Source organism: Pseudopipra pipra, chromosome 3, assembly GCF_036250125.1.
Source record: "Pseudopipra pipra isolate bDixPip1 chromosome 3, bDixPip1.hap1, whole genome shotgun sequence".
Lineage (NCBI taxonomy): Eukaryota > Metazoa > Chordata > Aves > Passeriformes > Pipridae > Pseudopipra > Pseudopipra pipra.
In genome coordinates this window covers 19,288,045-19,305,443 of record NC_087551.1, presented here as the reverse complement: position 1 = coordinate 19,305,443, position 17,399 = coordinate 19,288,045, and the positions used below count along the sequence as shown (strand labels likewise).

The window sequence follows — 17,399 nt, the reverse complement described above, 5'->3', positions numbered from 1 at the left end:
ATCAATAATGGATTTGGGGGCTTGCCTTCCTCTACTTCCTTCCCCTGCACCTTGTACAAGGGAGGTTTTACATCTCCCTTGAGCAGACATCAGCAGCGTAGGGAATATCTGTCTTGGAGTAACCGATGTGTGGAAAAATAAGCCAGAGTTGGCCCTGAGGGCAGGATGTGACATGAGGTGGCTGCCCACTGCACAGATTTGTCCATCTTTTTAAGTGACTAACTGCAGAACTGGCAGCATAAGGAACAATCTGAAAGCTGGGAGGCATCCTGGATTCATTCCTGACTGAGAATATTGAGAAATACAGGCAACCAGGGACCAGAAGACTTGCAGAAAATTCCTCGCCTGATTTGCTGACCGAAGTTAGGAAACCTTATTATAGTCAGGCCTCGGCAGCAACATCCTGAAAACATTTAGCAATAATATGTTTCCATTATATTTACAAGATATTCCAAGACAGCTATCCACATACTGTAGGCCATCAGTAGCATGAGATTATCAACACCCTCTCCCACATGTAAAAGCACAGAGACAGAAACTTTCACCTAAATTCCAGCCCTGTGGCTTTTTAGCAGTTGGATGTTTCTGTTTAGTCTTTCTCTGGATTTATTAAAATTGCAGTGGTACAAGAGCTCCCCGAAATTTTTATTCTGTACTATAAAGCTTGATAAGATATTTTGCAAGCAGGAAAACACAAGTGAGATGTTAATGGAAGCACAAAGCTGTATCCTGGATACAGTATGGTCCATTTACCTGTATCAAGGAGAAATGTCACACTGCAATGTGTGTGTGTGTGTGTTACCATGAGATAACACATGCCTTATGGGAATTAGGAAGCACTTTGCCTTGCTTGTGCCTTCAGCAGACCGACAAGAATTATCTCATGGTAATAAGTAACCCAAAATGTCTAATTCTTGCAAGAAAGTGGCAAGGAGAAAACAAACAATTACTTCATTGTTATGAAAGATCACGTTCCTTCCCACTGACAAAAATGTTAGTGATTGAAGATGCCTTGGGAAGGTATCTGAGCTATCCATATGCCCCTACCTAGTATGTCTATGGGTGTGCAGTTTATTATGCATAAAGGTATAAATGTATAGAGATTTATATATACCATTTTCAGATGTGCATAGACATTTGAAAAAAACCTTTATGCCTATACCTAATAAATTATACACATATATTTAAATTTATAACTGTTTAACATGATGTTACTCTTTAACTGGAGTTTGGGATTACTTTGAACATATGGTACTATTGTACCTTTTTAAATGTCCTAAATGTTAATGCTACAAGATGAAAATGGAGCTTTTACTACAAGAATTTGTGTATAGGTTCATAACTCAGTTTCAGAAGCATCTAACAAGAAGCATTTCGTTTTGTAAACAACCAAATAGGCATATTTTAAATGATTTTATCAATTGCTTCTATAAATGGCAATTAGTTTTTAACAGACTTTTAGAAAGATGCAGCTTTAATCCCAAGAATAATATCTTTTGTCCCCAAAATTTATTGTTTTATAGGTATTGAACCTTCTCTTGATTAGAGCAAACTGCAGGATCGTGACACATCATAAAGCACTTCCCTTAATACTTAACTTTTGAGGTTACTGCAGACTTACATGCCTGAAATCTGGTACAGAGAAGCAGGGACATGGCTATCTCATTATTTTCATCATCTCTGGGTAAAATTCTACCATTCTCAGCCTTAGGTTCTTTAGGAATTTGCCAGAAGCAAAAAACAAAACAAAACCAAACAAAGCAAACAAAAAAAAAAAAAAAAAAAAAAAAAAAAAAAAGAAAAAAAAGGAAGAAGAAAAGAAAAAAATTATGGGAGGATGTTAATATTTGACTTAAGGAATAGGATGGTTTTATGTTAATTATTGATTTGTCATTTTTAGAGTATATGACATGTCCCTTGACATTGATGAGATAGCCATAGAATATTAACAACCTTTACCCAGACTAACACTAAGCAAAATATTAAAAACAAAAATTGCATTCCTTTAGTCTTATTATTGGTAAAAGATCAAAGAACAAATTTGTAGCTCCATAAACATGGGCCTGGAGACATGTTCCTTGGACTAAGGAGAGGGAATCAGCCCCTTCATTCATTTACAGAATCTAGCCTTCAGTGCTCATTATTATTTGATACACGACTAACACAAACATATTGCAGCCAATGGCTTGCTCATGAACTATGCATTAGGACAACTGCTTTGAGTACCAGCTGCCTGTAATTTGGCCTGATTTGTTAGATGGCAGCATTGCTAATCCCTGTCTGTGCAACTCTCCAACCCATAGGAAGATTTCAGAATGGTTAATTTGTGCAGTTTATGAACTAAATGAACACTTATACAGATATTTGCAAAACTTTCTCACTATCTAGATATGCTTGCAAAGGAAATTCTGTTGATCAGCATTGTCAGAGGAAGCAAAACTGTGTTTTTATTGAACTCAAGACCCAAAAATATAAGAAAAAGAAGAGAGAAGCTTGGATTAACATGTAGAAAGTATGGTTCCACAAAAAGAAATTCTTGGTAGCCACGGTAACATCCTGAATGTAAGAAGATTAAGTTTTGGGAGTCTCTCTCTACTGTAGACTTTCTGGATAGACTCATTTATTTTTTTCATGCTTTTGTTGCCATTAGTGTGAAGGGCATGAGATTTCCTAAGAATCCCAAGACAGACAGGTAAAAGTGAATTTTGCAGTTGCACTGAGCAAGTCTGAAGGGAGGAGGACTGTAAGATCAGCGAAATGCAGATGGGGATAAGAAAAGAGTTTACTTTCTTTCCCCTTCCCAAAAGCAACAGCATTCTCCTTTCCTCTGAGAAGGAGCAGCCCCAACCTCCTCTCCTGTGTCTCACAGGCTGCTGGGAAGAGGGAAAGAAGACTGAGATAGTGGCATAGTCGTGTTGCAGGGAAACAAAGAACAAGGGTAAAGAGAAGGATGAGATGGGATAGGGATGGCTTGGAGCGCTGCTGCTAAGTGGTGGTGCCAGCAGCTGTGCTGTCAGGGGGTAGGGATCAGGTACTCAGGCTAGGACAACCCATGCTGACTGTGCAATCCCTGGAAGCCTGCCCCCCTCCCAGGGATGCCTGCTGCTGTGGGCCTTCTTTACAGCTTCCCAATTGCATGGGATATGAGAATTATAATGAGAAAGATGCTCAGGAGACATGGTAAAAGAGGTTGTATGAGTACAGGGATAGAATCATATAAATGGTTTGGGTTGGAAGCGACCTTAAAGATCATTTAGTTCCAATGGCCCTGCCATGGACAGAGACCCCTTCCACTAGACCAGGTTGCTCAGAGACACATCAAACCTGACCTTGAACACTGCCAGGGATGGGGTATCCACAGTTTCTCTGGGCAACCTGTTCCAGTGCCTCAGCACCCTCACAGTCAGGAATTTCTTTCTAATATTCAACTTAAACCTACCTTCTGCCAGTTTGAAGCCATTTCCCCTTGTCCTATCATTCACTACATGCTCTTGTAAGAAGTCCCTCTCCAGCTTTCTTGCAGGCCCTGGAAGGTGCTCTAAGGTCCTGCCAGTCTTCTCCAGGTTGAACAGCCCCAACTCTCAGCCTGTCTTTTCATCTTGTCAAGGAATTCCCATATTCATTGATGGCATTGTTTTAGATCTATATTAAGGGGCCTGATCAGTACTTTTCTGTAGCCTTTCATTAGTGGTTTTCATATTGCTGTCACAATAAATGAGTGAATATGTGATTGTTAAATACTAGTCAATTTTGTTGGACCATCTTCCCTAAACTAAACAATATTTTATTGGCTTTGTCCCTTGGTATTCCACTCCCACCCTGCTATTTACTATGCCCATTTATTGTTTAATTTGAATTTTAGGCTGCTCTGCCATTTGTCCTCCACATCTCAACATGCTATATACCAGTAATAATAATAATCAAGATCCATATTCTGAGCTTGTTAACAGAAGGATAAATTTGAAGCTTCTGTGTAGGCTTCACCAGAGGTCTAGAGATCTTACAAGAACCATGATCCTGACACTGAAGTTGCAAATATATGCACTGTTTTTAGTGCAGATCTTGTTGTAACATCAAGGTTTTTTTGTATGAAGCCTTAAATTCACTAGCCTCCTGGTCTTTCTCAGAGTATTAAAACAAATGAGCCTTATAAAGATTAAGTAGCACTTGTAATTAGTACCACAATTACAATGAGAGTGGAATCTATCACCATGCACTATTTAGATATTATTACTATGTATTAACATTTGCTTTGGCCTGTAAGATGAGTCACTGTCTGCATTAATGATGATGGGGACCAGGTTGTCTGCTGGTATATACTGGGATAGCCCCAGCGGGGTCACCAGAGAGGAGCTGCTTTACAGCCTCAGGGATTATGGCCCTGGCAGCTCTACCATGAGCCTCACTGGGAGTCAGATCCTGTCTCTAGTGTGTTTTCTCTAGAAGGTAAATGAAGTGAATAGCTAACTAGGAATGAAAATTAGGGAAGGAAAAAATACTTGCACAAATGTGTGGTTCACTTTTGGTGATTCAAGTTTACTGTACATGCTACATCAAAACAAATCTTTGCAATTACATTTTTCTTGGGGGAAGGGAGGTGGTTTTTTTTTCTGAACTCCTACACCCTGGTTAAAAGCTTAAAGCAGGCTGAGTTGTGCAAGGTTGTGTTGAGACTGATTAGACAGGAAAGCACGCTGTGACACTCCCATCCATGTGAAAGAAGAATGAACCAGCTCCTGAAGTCCGTCCTTGCTGCAGCTTGATCTTCCTCCTACATGTTCATGTCAGCAGTCCTGATGCTGGAGCAGCAGATGCATTCAGTTCTTACTCAGCAACAACTGCTATGGAAATCAGAAGGAAGGGTGTGGGCTCAGCTGGTTTTTATCCATCAGGATTTGAACTATTGCAAGTTCTCTTTCTAGTAAAAACTCAGTAAAAACTGACTAGGAGGCCTCAAGATTTCTTCCAGTGCATTTTCAATGTACTTCTGTGGGGCAAATATGAGCAATAGACGAGAAGTGCCAAAAGTTAGGCTTATAACACAAATCTAACCTGAAATATTTGTATATATATTTCAGTTTTGCAACAGAAATAAACTTTGGCATTGTCAAAGATGGATTTGCAAACCGTACCGGGAAAACGTTTTGGTACCCCAGTGAGATCTTCTATCCCACACTTCATTGCAATCACATCAGGTCTGTGTAAAAAATGAAATCATTCTCTCAAGTAAACCATTAGCTTACTAAACTTATTCTCAGATATTCTACTTAGCTTTTTAGTGCTCCTAAAATGTGCTGGACTTTACAGTACTTCAGCTATATGTCCTTAGTTCATTTTACATCACTATCACCAGCACTGCGTAGCTGAGTTTTGAATATCCCAGAATAAAGACTGGCATTTTCTTCCATCCCTGTAAGCACTGGCACCATCACAGAGCATTGTCACTGACTTTAAACTAAGCTCATGATTTACAGAGGGGAACAACTTTTTCTGTAGCAGCAGAGGCATATCAGGTGCCAGATAGGAACAACTGGCCATGGTTAACCCCTGATAGATTTGAACAGTGACCTAGATATCAGAAGCAGCATAGCACCTAACAACATGAAATACAAACAAAATCCATAACCTTTATTAAATATAGTGTTGCATTTCATCCCACTGCAGATACGTCATTATGGTGCTGTGGGCAAAGATGAAAATAGCATGCCTGATACTATGTATTTATATAATGCATAATAATGCTTAGCATACGTAGAGCACTGTTCATTCTCAAAACACTTAAAATCATTTAAACCTCAAAGAAACTGTGAGGTAGAGCAGTATGTTGCTCTATTTGGGGGTTTTTTTATCATTATTTTTCCACTAAAACTTACAAGTGCATCACATCAAGGAACAATAGACCTATGGTCAAATTCTGATCAAATTACTTTGGTGAAACCGCTAGTTACCTTTGAAGCCAATGGAAAATTTCCAGCACTATGACCAAAATCAGAACTTGGATCCTATTCATACATCCCGTAAAGCTGAACTGTTATTGGATAGCTTGGTACATCTAAAAATAAACCCTTTGGTTTATTTTTATCTCATTCTGGAAATCGGGTTGACATTGTTTCTTACTTCTCTGGATAACTTGAAAAGTAGAATCTGACAACATGCTGCTTGTCTTGTTTTCTGTGTTCTCCTCTCCATTTCCAGGCACCCTCATTTCACAGGCTGGGAAAGCAAGATGACATGGTTTTGCACAGCAATGGTACTGGTGGCAGTCTTGGGCCCTGTACAGTCAGTTATCACATCTCAGCAGTAACCAGGCAACTCAGAGTAAGGTTCCCTTTGCTCTCCCTGCACTTGACTTCAAGGTGTTGTTTTTGTGTAGACATTTAGTCAATTTAGTGAACTCTGGTGCCTTGCAATTCTCATCTGGTTGTTTGACACCCCCTTAGGACTCTTTAAAGGAGACCTGTAGAACCGGTCCTCTTTTAAATCCATCGCTGAAGCTATTGCAGATGAGGTTACTGCCAGCTCCAGCTCAGTGGCTGTTACAGGAGGTGCAGATGGCCTTTCTCTGCTCCTGATTACCTTGGAGAAGGCAGGACGGATTTCAGATTAGTCTTCAGTCCACTGTAAAATGTGGTCAGTAAGACTCATGGCAGTAAGCAGTTATTGGCCACTTTGTTCCACATACAAGTTCTGAGAGAAATAAAATTTACTTTCTCTCATGGAAGTAGTGCATTCATTTGAACAGGTCATTGTGGTTGAACTGTTAAAAAAGTCCAAGAATGCCTGTGTCAGTTCTTCCCTTCCAACATTTTATTCTATCCTGTCATTTTGTCAATTAAGGCTATTCTGCCAGTTCAGTGCAGTCAGCGGAAAACAAAATGAGGAGTCTGCTTTTTCTGGGGGGGTGGGAGGGCTAGAGCAGAGATAGAAAAAAAGTACCACACGACTCCAGTCATATTAAGTCTCTAAAGTGGTAAGAATGACTCAGTAAAAAAATGAAACCTAGTACACTCAACAAAGTATTTTAACCAAATAAAATATTACAAAAATAAGTCCTAAATAAGTGAAGAAATACACCCGTCCCCTCTCCCCCCATACACATGCTGAAATGCTGCAGTCAGGAGTTTAGCTCAAATCTTTCTTTCCTTGCTCTCCTTAAAATGGGCAGAGGAAAGACTTCTCAAACTGACCCCATGCTCCCTGAGGATTACATAGGGTCTTTGCAACAGTTAGGGACTTTCCTGTTACAGAATCATTTATTGCATCAACTCGAAGCAAAACCAGGAAATTGTTCCTGGATCAAAAGCTGTTCTTCCTTGGATCAGAATATGCAATACTGCTGTAGGACAGCTTCGCACCTTTCTGCATCAAGGAGCTCTTGTTGTGCTACTGTAGAATACATCTTTGGAAAAATTAGATTTTTGCCAGGGGTAGCAGCTCTATTTAGCACAGAGTTTCTGTTTCCACAGAAACCGCACCACTGAAGTCTGCAGAGGGCAGATGCAGAGTGAGAATATCTGTGACCACTTAGGTTAATTGCCTTTCCCAACTCTTCCCCCACTTCTGGTCTCTGGTGGCCCTCTAAAGATCAATGGCAGATCACCAGGCATCTCGTTGCAGGCTTTCTGCCATCCTTCCCCATCTCCTGGGGTTATCTAAAGCTGGGTTTAAAACAGTACCCAGAGGGTCCTTAAGGACCACTTTTAGCGAGTCTGCTGTCTCCTTTGTCCCTGGCTTCCTCTCTGTTCCTGGACAGGCCATTTAGTCCCTCTGCTCCTCAGATCCACAGCTGAGCAACAGCTAGGAAAGCTTCCCTGCTCTAATGCAGAGGTGCATTATGTCTTGTGTGATAGCTCAGATACAGCTATGATAGGAATTGTGTAAGTACCTGATTTAAATAGTTATTTTACTCTTTAACATGTTTTCATAACAAATAAATATTTTCAGATAAAAGGAATACCAAGATATTGCATATATAGATACATTACAGATACTTCCAACATGCTACATTCTGTTTTCATTGTTATTACTCTCTGATACATAGTCTTTTCTAAGAATATTAATGTTTCCCAAAAAATGAATAGGAAAAAAGATATTTTCAGTGCTGATGCATGAAAATGATTTAAGCCTTACCTCCTTTGCCAAGATACTTAATCTAAACTCAAGCTACAAAAAAAAAAAAAAAAAAAAAAAAAGGAAAGAAAATGAGACTTTTTTTAAAAGCAAGTTTGAAACCACTACTGAAAGCCACAACAGTCAAAAAATGCTGCAGCAAATGAAATCAAGGGGTGAAATTCATGCAGTTGCCATTGCCCCAGGTTTCATTGTGGTTCTACCTCAGCGCTACAGTGGCTTGCTCGTTTCCTTTCTGAAACTTTTCAGATGTGGGAAGAAGTTGGCTCTGTGGCTGAAGAGACTGGGGGCGTCAAATGAAAGATGAGATATCAAAGCTGAAGGAAACAATCAAAACTACCTATTTTTAGCAATGAGAACCAGTGCAGAGATCTTTAACAAAGTGGGACCAGATTACAACACACTTCTGGTTTTTTTAGGCCATCAGAGCATGCCCGAGGACAGAGCAACTACCCTTACAAGCTTCTTCAGACCATTGGCAACCTACATGTTTAAGAGATAGTTCTTCCTACTCTGGAGTAAATTTGCTGATACCATTTTAGAGGCCTTCGGGATGTGCAAGAATGCTCTGTAACTATAAAGTTGTACTATGACTTTATTATACTCCTCCCAGGCTGATCAGTGACAAATGCTGCTTTTATTTATTGTTTCCATATGAAGTTCCTACATGGGCATTCTTACGGCAGTTCCTCATAATGGCATCAAAATAATACAAATCTTCAGTTACTCAGAAAACGTGACGACACAAACTTAATTACATTTAGGGAAAAATGTCAGTACAACTGACCTTGAGACAAATTCCGGCCTGTTAAGCGTATCTAAAACTTTTTTTTTGTTTTGCATATACATCATAAGAGTATTCACAAGGGGTATCAGTTGCTATTCAAATTAAAAGAAAAAGCTAATTTGTTTGCAGGTTTAACGTATTTGGGCAAATTATGAGTTCCTTAACTTTTCACTAAGACTGTACTTTCTAGTGATTCTTATGGCAAAATCAGAATCTTGACTGTAACTAATAATATATTTACAAAAGCTACACATATTCAGAGCACATATAATTTTGCCCTGTGTCCCTCATGAAAGTAAACAACCCATGGAGCCTCGTATTTGTAGTTTGTAATGACTCCAGGACTCCCTAATGCTATTGCAGCCTTATTACGTGCAGCTGGAGGTATTTTACTCTTTCATATTTGCCAGGTCTTTCATTTAGTTTTCCACACTACAGTAGATGTCCTGGTGTAATGAAAGGCAATACAGACCATGATTTTAATCTATTTTATTCACATCTCAGTGGTCACCTGTTCTCGTGTTATTACTGAACCTCTTACCCTTTAGCTGTTGAGAACTGAATTTGAACATTGTGGGAAAAGGTTTCATTCAAGTCAGTGTCAGGAATCACTGCTAAGTAGTGGATAGGATCCAGTTACTGTCAAGGTGGTGAAATATCCACACTTTAAATGCTGAAGTTCAAGTCAGTCACTAAATTAATGACAGACCATCCAAGGGGGGTCCAGAGGGAGCGCTGGAGCCAGGAAGCCAGCCTTGTGCCTGGCTGGAGGGACCAAGGCTCCTGTGCTTGTCTGGCTGCACTCCTGCCATCCAGCACATCCCTGCAAAGAAAAAGAGCAGGCCTAAGCACCAGCCATCTGGCTTCATGGAGGGGGAGGCACATGGGCTTGGCTTTACGAAGCACAAAGAAACGAAACTATTCTGCCTGTGTGCTGGGAAGCTGCAGCTGATTCACTGCTGGAGTTCCCCTTGGGAGGGAAAAGTGCCTACAAAGCTCACTGACACCTCAGTTTCCTCACTAAACAAAGTTGTCTAGTCACCAATAAACATGCCATTTCTGGCAAAATGAAGAAAATGAGCGCTTTTCTGAATAATAATGGTGTAAAAGTTTAAATCTTGAGATCTGTGTCCTTTCTCTTTGCCTGAACCAGCCAGGAACAAAGCAACCAGGTACTTGCCTGGGGTTGAACAGGCATCTGTGCAAGTTTCTTGGAGCTCAGGGTAAAAGAGCACAACCTCTAGTCAGAGCTTTCTATTGACACGAGTCTGTTCTTTTCAATTCTGATGTGAGGAACCAAGGCTTCCTCCAGCTTCTCAAAACATGGTCTCCCAAGAAAAACGCTCCTACCTTTCCAAAATGACAGCCTTCCCCTCGCTGCCTGGTGCTTCCACCCCCCTACAGCAGCAGAGGCTGTGCTGCTGCCACCACTGGAGCCTGTGTGTGCTCTGTGACTCACGCTGGGTACCAGGTAGGACTTAATGCCACTTGAAGCAGCAATAACTTCCTTCATATTTTATTGCAGGTCTCAGATAGTTTGGAGCATCCTCCTTACAGGCCATTTTTGTGTTCAACCCATTGCCTCTCTTCTCTTTTGTCTCTTTGGAGAGTGGCCAGTGGATGATGGGACTATCTCTATCATAACCTTCTCTTCCATGCAGCTCTTCAGTCATTGTCCCTGCATTTTTCCCATCTGGGGGAAAGAAGAAGCCTGTAGTAACAACACAACAAAATTAAACCAAGCTATTAAATGACTATTAAATGAGTGGCCTTATCAACAAAAAAGATGATAACAGTAACAACCACAGCCAAAGCAACTGCAAAGCAGTTCTTTAGAAAATAAGAATCATTACACTATTACACTTTTAATTTCTGATGACCCAACATTTTGGGTCATCAATTTGAATTACTGACCAAAGCATATTCAAATTGTAAGGCAGGAAGTCTTTCTAAGCTTTCCCTTAGTTGGTGGTGCCATTAAACACACTTAGGTACGTTCCTGTGGTCAGAGAAGAAAGGAGTGCAAACTCCAATGTCTTTCTAAATCCATACCATGATGGGTTTACATCAGTGGGAGTTTTGACCAAGTAAGGATTGCAGTCAGACCCCACGCAGAGCCCCAGACACAGCCTTGTTCTTATTTGGGATAAAAGCAAATGCACTTTGATGAGCTAAGCAACTAAACTGGGTTAATATCCAGTTTGTCAACAAACTTGTTTTGACATGCTGGCTAGACCATGGCTGTTTACCTCGAGCAAACCCAATCCTGGATTATTTTGTTCCCAGTAAAAACAAAAGACCCTAAAATTTCCCTTACAGTCAGTAGTGCCAGCTATGTGCGGAGAGAGCCATGAGCTCACAGAGGCCCTTGCCAGGATTTGGGAGGCTTTGGTCAGAGGACCAGCTGGGAACCTCTGTCATTCCAGACTGACAAATCATGAATGCTCAGAGCAACATGATGCTGAATGTGCAAACAGCGAGTCCACTTATGCTGCTCATACAACACGGGGATGTTCTCTGCCTGTCCCTGCATCAGATGCAGAGGAAGTTTTCTAAACATGTGGAAAACTCCACTCTAAGCTGACCAGTGCTGAGGAGCTGGGGGCATCTTTTGAATCACACCAGAATTAATACAGCCAGAATAAAATATCCTCTACTAGTGTATCTATAAATATAGGTGTGTGTATATATTATCTATAAATATAAGTAATGTATAACAGTCCATACTCTTTCACAAGCACCTAAGGGCTTCCTGAAGACAGACATACAGCTCATGAAGTGCCTTCCAAAATGTTTTCATAAGGAAGATCTTACAGAAAAAGGATTGTGTTTACACAATTTATGAAGATGTTTACAGCCCCAGCTACCCAGATGTGTCGAAATATTGCAATGGAAATTCAGACCTACTGTTTTTCTTTTGGTTTTGGTGCAGGCGAGGTTGTTCGTATTTTTGCAGATTATTTTTAGAATTTGGTGAAGGGTTCAGCTGGTTTTACAGCAAAAGCTGCTGCCGTGTAAACACTAGTAACTTCTCAAAGATAAAAATGTGTATGGTTCTAATTTTAAGCACATGAGGTCACTGGTTAAGTGTTCGAGGACTGCGTACCCATCGGACATGAGTGGAAGGATGTGCTGCAAAGTCTTGTTGATCCCATTTCAGCTTCAAGTGGGTAAGGGAGGCCGGCTGGCCTTAGCAAAGGTGCAGAAATAAATGGCTTGATTTACACAGATGCTCTGTGGGGTTTACAAACCTCCAGAAAGTCGGTGCTTTGTGGACTTGGAGCTGTGAGAGAGGCAGGCAGGACTGCTCCCGGTAAGAAGAGACAACTGAGAGACAAGAGACAATCCCTGGCAACCCACTAGCCACCATCAGCGGGCCCCAGCACCCCCGCGGGCTCCGTCCCCTCACACAGAGGGTCTAGGAATCCCCAGCTCCCCGAGCCCCGCTGGATTCCTCATCGCTCCCGGGCCTCCTCATCCCGCCAGGCTGAGGGACACGCCCGGTCCCCCGGCAGGCCCTGGCCCAGGGGCGCTGCGACACGCCCTTCCCGCGGCCTCCCTCACACCTGTGCCACAGAACCACAGGATATCCCAGGCTGGAACGAGCCCACAGGGATCATCGAGTCCAACTCCTGGCCCTGCACAGGACACCCCAAGAATCACACCATGTGCCCGAGAGAATTGTCCAAACGCTTCTTGAACTCTGTCAGGCTTGGTGCTGTGCCCACTTCCCTGGGGAGCCTGTTCCAGTACCCAACCACCCTCTGGGCGAAGAACCTTTTCCCAACACTCAGCCTTGACCTCCCCTGACACAGCTTCAGGCCATTCACCCGGGTTCTGTCACTGGTCACCAGAGAGAAGAGATCGGTGCCTGCCCCTCCGCTTCCCCTCGGGAGGAAGCCGTGGACAGCTATAAGGTCCCGTCCCACCCCACCCCGGCCCCCACCCGGGCCGGGCCCGTGACGGGGCCGCGGCCACAGCAGCGGTGGCGGCGCCGGCCCCGCCCGCCCACGTTTGCCGCGCCCGCCCGCCCCGCGCGGCGCTTCCTGCGGCGGGGCCGGCGGGGCGGGGGCCGGCAGGGGGAGGAGGCGGAGGAGGAGGGGACAGACGGGGAGGGGAGCGGGGAGGAGGGGCCGGTGCCGCTGCCGGATGCAGTGAGGAGGTGCCGCGGCCCCCCTGCGCTGCTGGCCGCTCACCTGAGCGGGCAGGAGGGCGGAGGAGGAGGAGCCGCCGCCGGCGCCCGAGCTGCGCGGAGCCCGGCGGTGAGGCGGGCGGAGGGTCGGCGGGGCGGGCGAGGCGATGGCGCCGGGCGCGTAGCGGGCAGGAGGCCCCGCGTCCCGCCGTGTGCGCCCGGCTGCCGGCGGGGGCGGCCGGCGGGCTCCGCCGCGGCCTAGGAGCGGCCTCTCCCCTCAGAGCGCCGGGCGCGGCGCCGCGGCGGCCCACACCATGTCCACCCGCACGCCGCTGCCCACCGTCAACGAGCGGGACACCGAGAACGTGAGTGCCGCGCCGGGACGCCCTCCCTCTCTCCCTCTCCACTTCCCTCCCGCCCTCCTCCTCTCCCCGGCACCCGCGGCGGCCCGGCCCGCCGCGCTGCCCCGGCCGGGTGCCCCAGGGGCGGGCGGGCCTTGGCCGGGCCGGCACCGCCGCCTGCCCGCGCCCCGGGCTCCTCCGTGCGGCGCTGCCGGGGCGGGTCCGGCCCCGCCGCGCTCCACGTCGCCCCAGCGCCCCGCGGCCCTGGGCCTCCCGCAGGGAGCGCTCCCGCAGCCCCTTCCAGCGCAGCGGGGCCGGGCTGCCCTTATATGTCCTCGGCTGTCGGCGCACACGGGCCCCCGCCGGGCAGAGGCCTGTAGCCCCCGCGGGCGGCAGCCCCGCCTTAGGGCGTCCCCCGCACCGGGCACCTCCGCGCCTGGGCCGGGATATCCACTTGTGGGCTGTCAGACCGCCCGGCGCTTGGCCCTGTCTCGCTTTCTGGGGTTCAGCGGTACTTGCTCTTTGTTCAGTTTGCACCTCCAAGACGGTCCCTGGTGTTGCTGTATTCCTTCCTCTGGTTTGCTTTGTGTTGCCTCTCAGAGAGGCTGTGGTCGGGTCCTTGGTTCCTCCCGAGTTCGTTATATCTTCCTTTGTGCTCTGTTTAAACATCTTTGCGATCTCCTCTGCTCCGCCCGGGCTCGGCGGAGCGGGAGCACGGTGGTGTTCTCTGCTGTGGTGGTCTTCTGTAGAAAACAACCAGTCTTGGCTACGATAGACGGTGTGCCTGAGGAATGCTGGACCCTGTCTGGTCCTGTCCATCAGTGGTGATTATTTAAATTGGTGGTAGTGTGGGAGGTGTGACGTTTTCCTCTTGGGTGAGGGGACCAATGTTAAAAGTGGTGTGTTTACAATGTAGGTATTGTTAGTTGCCTTTGGGAAGGTGGCAGAAGGAGGGCAAAAGGAGCCATACCCACCTTCTACTTGGGTGGAAAGTGATTAGTAAGAAATGAAGAAAGATGACCTAATGGGCTGAAAGTGGTTGAAGAAGATGCTTGTTTGTATTGAATCAATCTACAGAGGTTCTGGTCAACAGTAGGAGCTTATAAGGTTTGGTACTGTATAGGCCCAAGCAATAGTCTCTTCTGAATAGGTTACTGACTGATAAAAAATGAAAAGTGAATATGAGAAGAGGATTTGGAAGACAGAGGTAACAGAAATGAGGTAATATAGCTAAAGAAGTGAAACTCTAGCTTGGTGAATTTTTATAATGAGCATTTAATATCAGCTGCTCAGTGGAAGTTTAATTGACTCAGCGATATCAGCGTTATGACTGGTTAAAGCAAATAGATGTATTTGCTCTGTCCTTACTCTTCATGGACTGATGAGTTCTGTGTTATTGTCACAACGAAAGTAAGTCCTTGAGATGAAAACTTCGATTTAATTAAATGATAAAGCCCAGGTTTGTGTGATATGTGTTACTCATGAGTCTCCATTTCAAATGTATATGGGAATGTCGCTGAGAGACAGATGACAGGAGGGGACATATATAGGTATATATCCAGTAATATAGTGCAGAAGACTTGCAAAATTTACACAAGGCAGATGGAAATATTCCCAAATGTCATCATCTTTTATAGAATGAAAACTTCGATTAAAATGTTAGTAGTTCATTTAAAAGATATGCTACTTGGAAGGGCTCAATTTTGACACTTAGGGAATAGTAAGTGTTATTTTTTATTGTTGTAATTTCAGGGAGTGCATTGGGTATCTAAAAACCCCATGTTTGTACAGGATATCAGAATACTGAAAATTGTACATTTGTTTCTGAAAACCTTGGTGTAAGTCTGCAACCTAATACTAATGAATATAATCCTCCAGCCAGATAAACAGCAAAGAGCTGTGCAGTAGTAAGTTCCTAAATCTGCACAAAGTAATTCTAGTGCTGTCATTAGTGTGGCGTCTGCTGGGTTTTGGAGCAGAGACCTCGAGGTCTGCCCATCAGGCAGCCAGCTTTGCTGCCCATGGTGTCCCTGACTTTTGCTAAAGTGGCAAAGGTAGGATGGAGGAGGTGGTCTGTTACTGACTTCCTGATCAGCAGCATTCCTTGATTTAAAATGGATTCTGTGAGGGTGAGGTGAGACTCCTAATTTACTTTTAATGTGCTTCCTTCTGCTAATAAACACTAATGGACTGGGGAACTGTTTATGCTGATGGGTCTTGACGTACAAAGTCGAGCTAGTAAGCTCTGGGTAACTGAGGCAGTGAGAAGTTGCAAGAAAAGGGAGAAATAATTGGAAAGAGTGAGGAGTTAAGGAGCAGCTTTTGGCCTGGTAAAAAAATACATCTTTATAGTGCTTATTTCTAATCCTCGAGTATGTATATTAGCAAAGCTCTCCCAAGTCCTGCAGCTAGTGGTGATCTTCAGGAGAGGCTCTTTTCTTCCCTCTCATGCGTGTGGCCATCTTGGCAGTGTGGCTCCACTGTGTGACTCCCAAGGGACAGACTGTAGCTCTGTATCCCAGAGAGAGCTGATTGATGGTTCTGACTACAAACCTACGTGCCCATCCAGCTGTGCTTTGCACATGGTGTGAGGTTGTTGCATGAAATCACAGGGAACTACCCTGCCACCACCACTCTCTGTCTCTTGGCAGGTGCTTTCAGTACTTTAAAATAGAAAATAAATAAAACTTTAATGTGTCTTTCTCTCAGTGTGCAGGCATCTGTTACATACTTTAAAAAATAGTATAATAATTGGGTATAGCACCTATCATAAGAATATACATTCCTTGAAGAATTACAGGAGTTTCTGATGGGATGAGTGACAAACTTGCATATTTCCATAATTCTTTGTGCCTTTTATCCCACTGCATCCTTTGAAAATAGTCTAGAAGGGATAAGATCATGCAGCATATTCCTTGATAAAGTCTTATCAGAAAGCTGGAGTAAGAAGTTCAGGAACCATCAGCAACGGGCACACAACAGGTGGAGGGAGCCAGCGGTGGTGGAGCAGTGTGAGTGTAACTGATAGGTCTGCCTTGTGCAGATTCACAGCCTTTGTCTTTTCTTTGCCTTTTTGCTGTTCCTGACATCTCCCAGTGCTATGTTTAGCTTCTCTAGCAAATGTCCATAAATACTTTTCACTGGAAATGTTACTTCTCTTTCATGAAAGCTGTGTTTAAGGAAAATAAATAGATTATGATTGTCAAACACTTATTCTTACTGAACAGTTTATTGGGAAACTTGGGGAAATTAATGGGTGGAGGCTGTACTGTATTTTCATGCCTATTACCGGATTTGTTTTTTCAAATGAGGGGTAGGAGTGGTATTCAAAATAATAATTTCCCCGTGTTTTGATTTTGTACATGTAACTATTTACAGCTTCCTCTTGATACATTTTACGTAGGCTGTGACGGGTAATGTGTCAGTGCATTGAAACACTTGCAGTTGGGGTTAGTTTGGGTGAACTGAACTTCCCTTCTCTGCTGTCACTGGAGAAGGAGAAGGACAGGAATCAAAAGCTTTGAGCTAGAATCACTTTTGTTTTCTTTGAGTTGGTATTAATTGAGGAGAGAGGAGCTTCTATATTTTTCCCTTCATGGTGTGTTGTATTGTGTTGTTAAATTGGGGAATGGTTTTCCTGAATTAAGGCAAAAGAAAAGACATGCATCAGTAATATATTCTCCTAAATGTTTTTGGGGAGCTCTGTATAAGAAAATACTCATGGAAATTCAACAGTTGGCTCTGTAATACTTGCTGTATAGTACTTTTAATAAAATTAATAAAAATGAGAATGCTGTAGTTTGCTTTTTTCTGACTTAAGGCCCTGGTTAGTTTGGCATAAGAATACATTTTTTTTTTCTCTATGGTAAGTGTAATTTAATCTTTCAAAGGTATTACTGTTACCTGTGAGGGTATTTCTGTTTATTTGTGTTGTGGTCTCACCCATCTAGCTAAGTTTTAAGGTATTATTTTGTTTTGTACTTTTCAGATGCATCAAAGTTGTTTAATT

At 43.8% G+C, this 17,399-nt stretch overlaps 1 protein-coding gene across 7 annotated transcripts in view; it reads left to right on the top strand.

Annotated features, from left to right (window-relative positions):
• Window positions 1–13,049: 13,049 nt before the first annotated feature.
• MARK1 (microtubule affinity regulating kinase 1) overlaps window positions 13,050–17,399 on the top strand; it is a 58,997-nt gene continuing 54,647 nt past the window's right edge. For 2 of the 7 annotated variants that reach the window (XM_064648149.1, XM_064648145.1), the window contains exon 1: window positions 13,067–13,414. In XM_064648149.1, the coding sequence (XP_064504219.1) occupies window positions 13,364–13,414 (51 nt within the window). In that variant the 5' untranslated portion in view covers window positions 13,067–13,363. Of the gene's footprint in view, window positions 13,415–17,399 lie in introns of all 7 variants that reach the window. The other 5 variants (XM_064648150.1, XM_064648148.1, XR_010428969.1 and 2 more) reach the window with 4 other exon arrangements.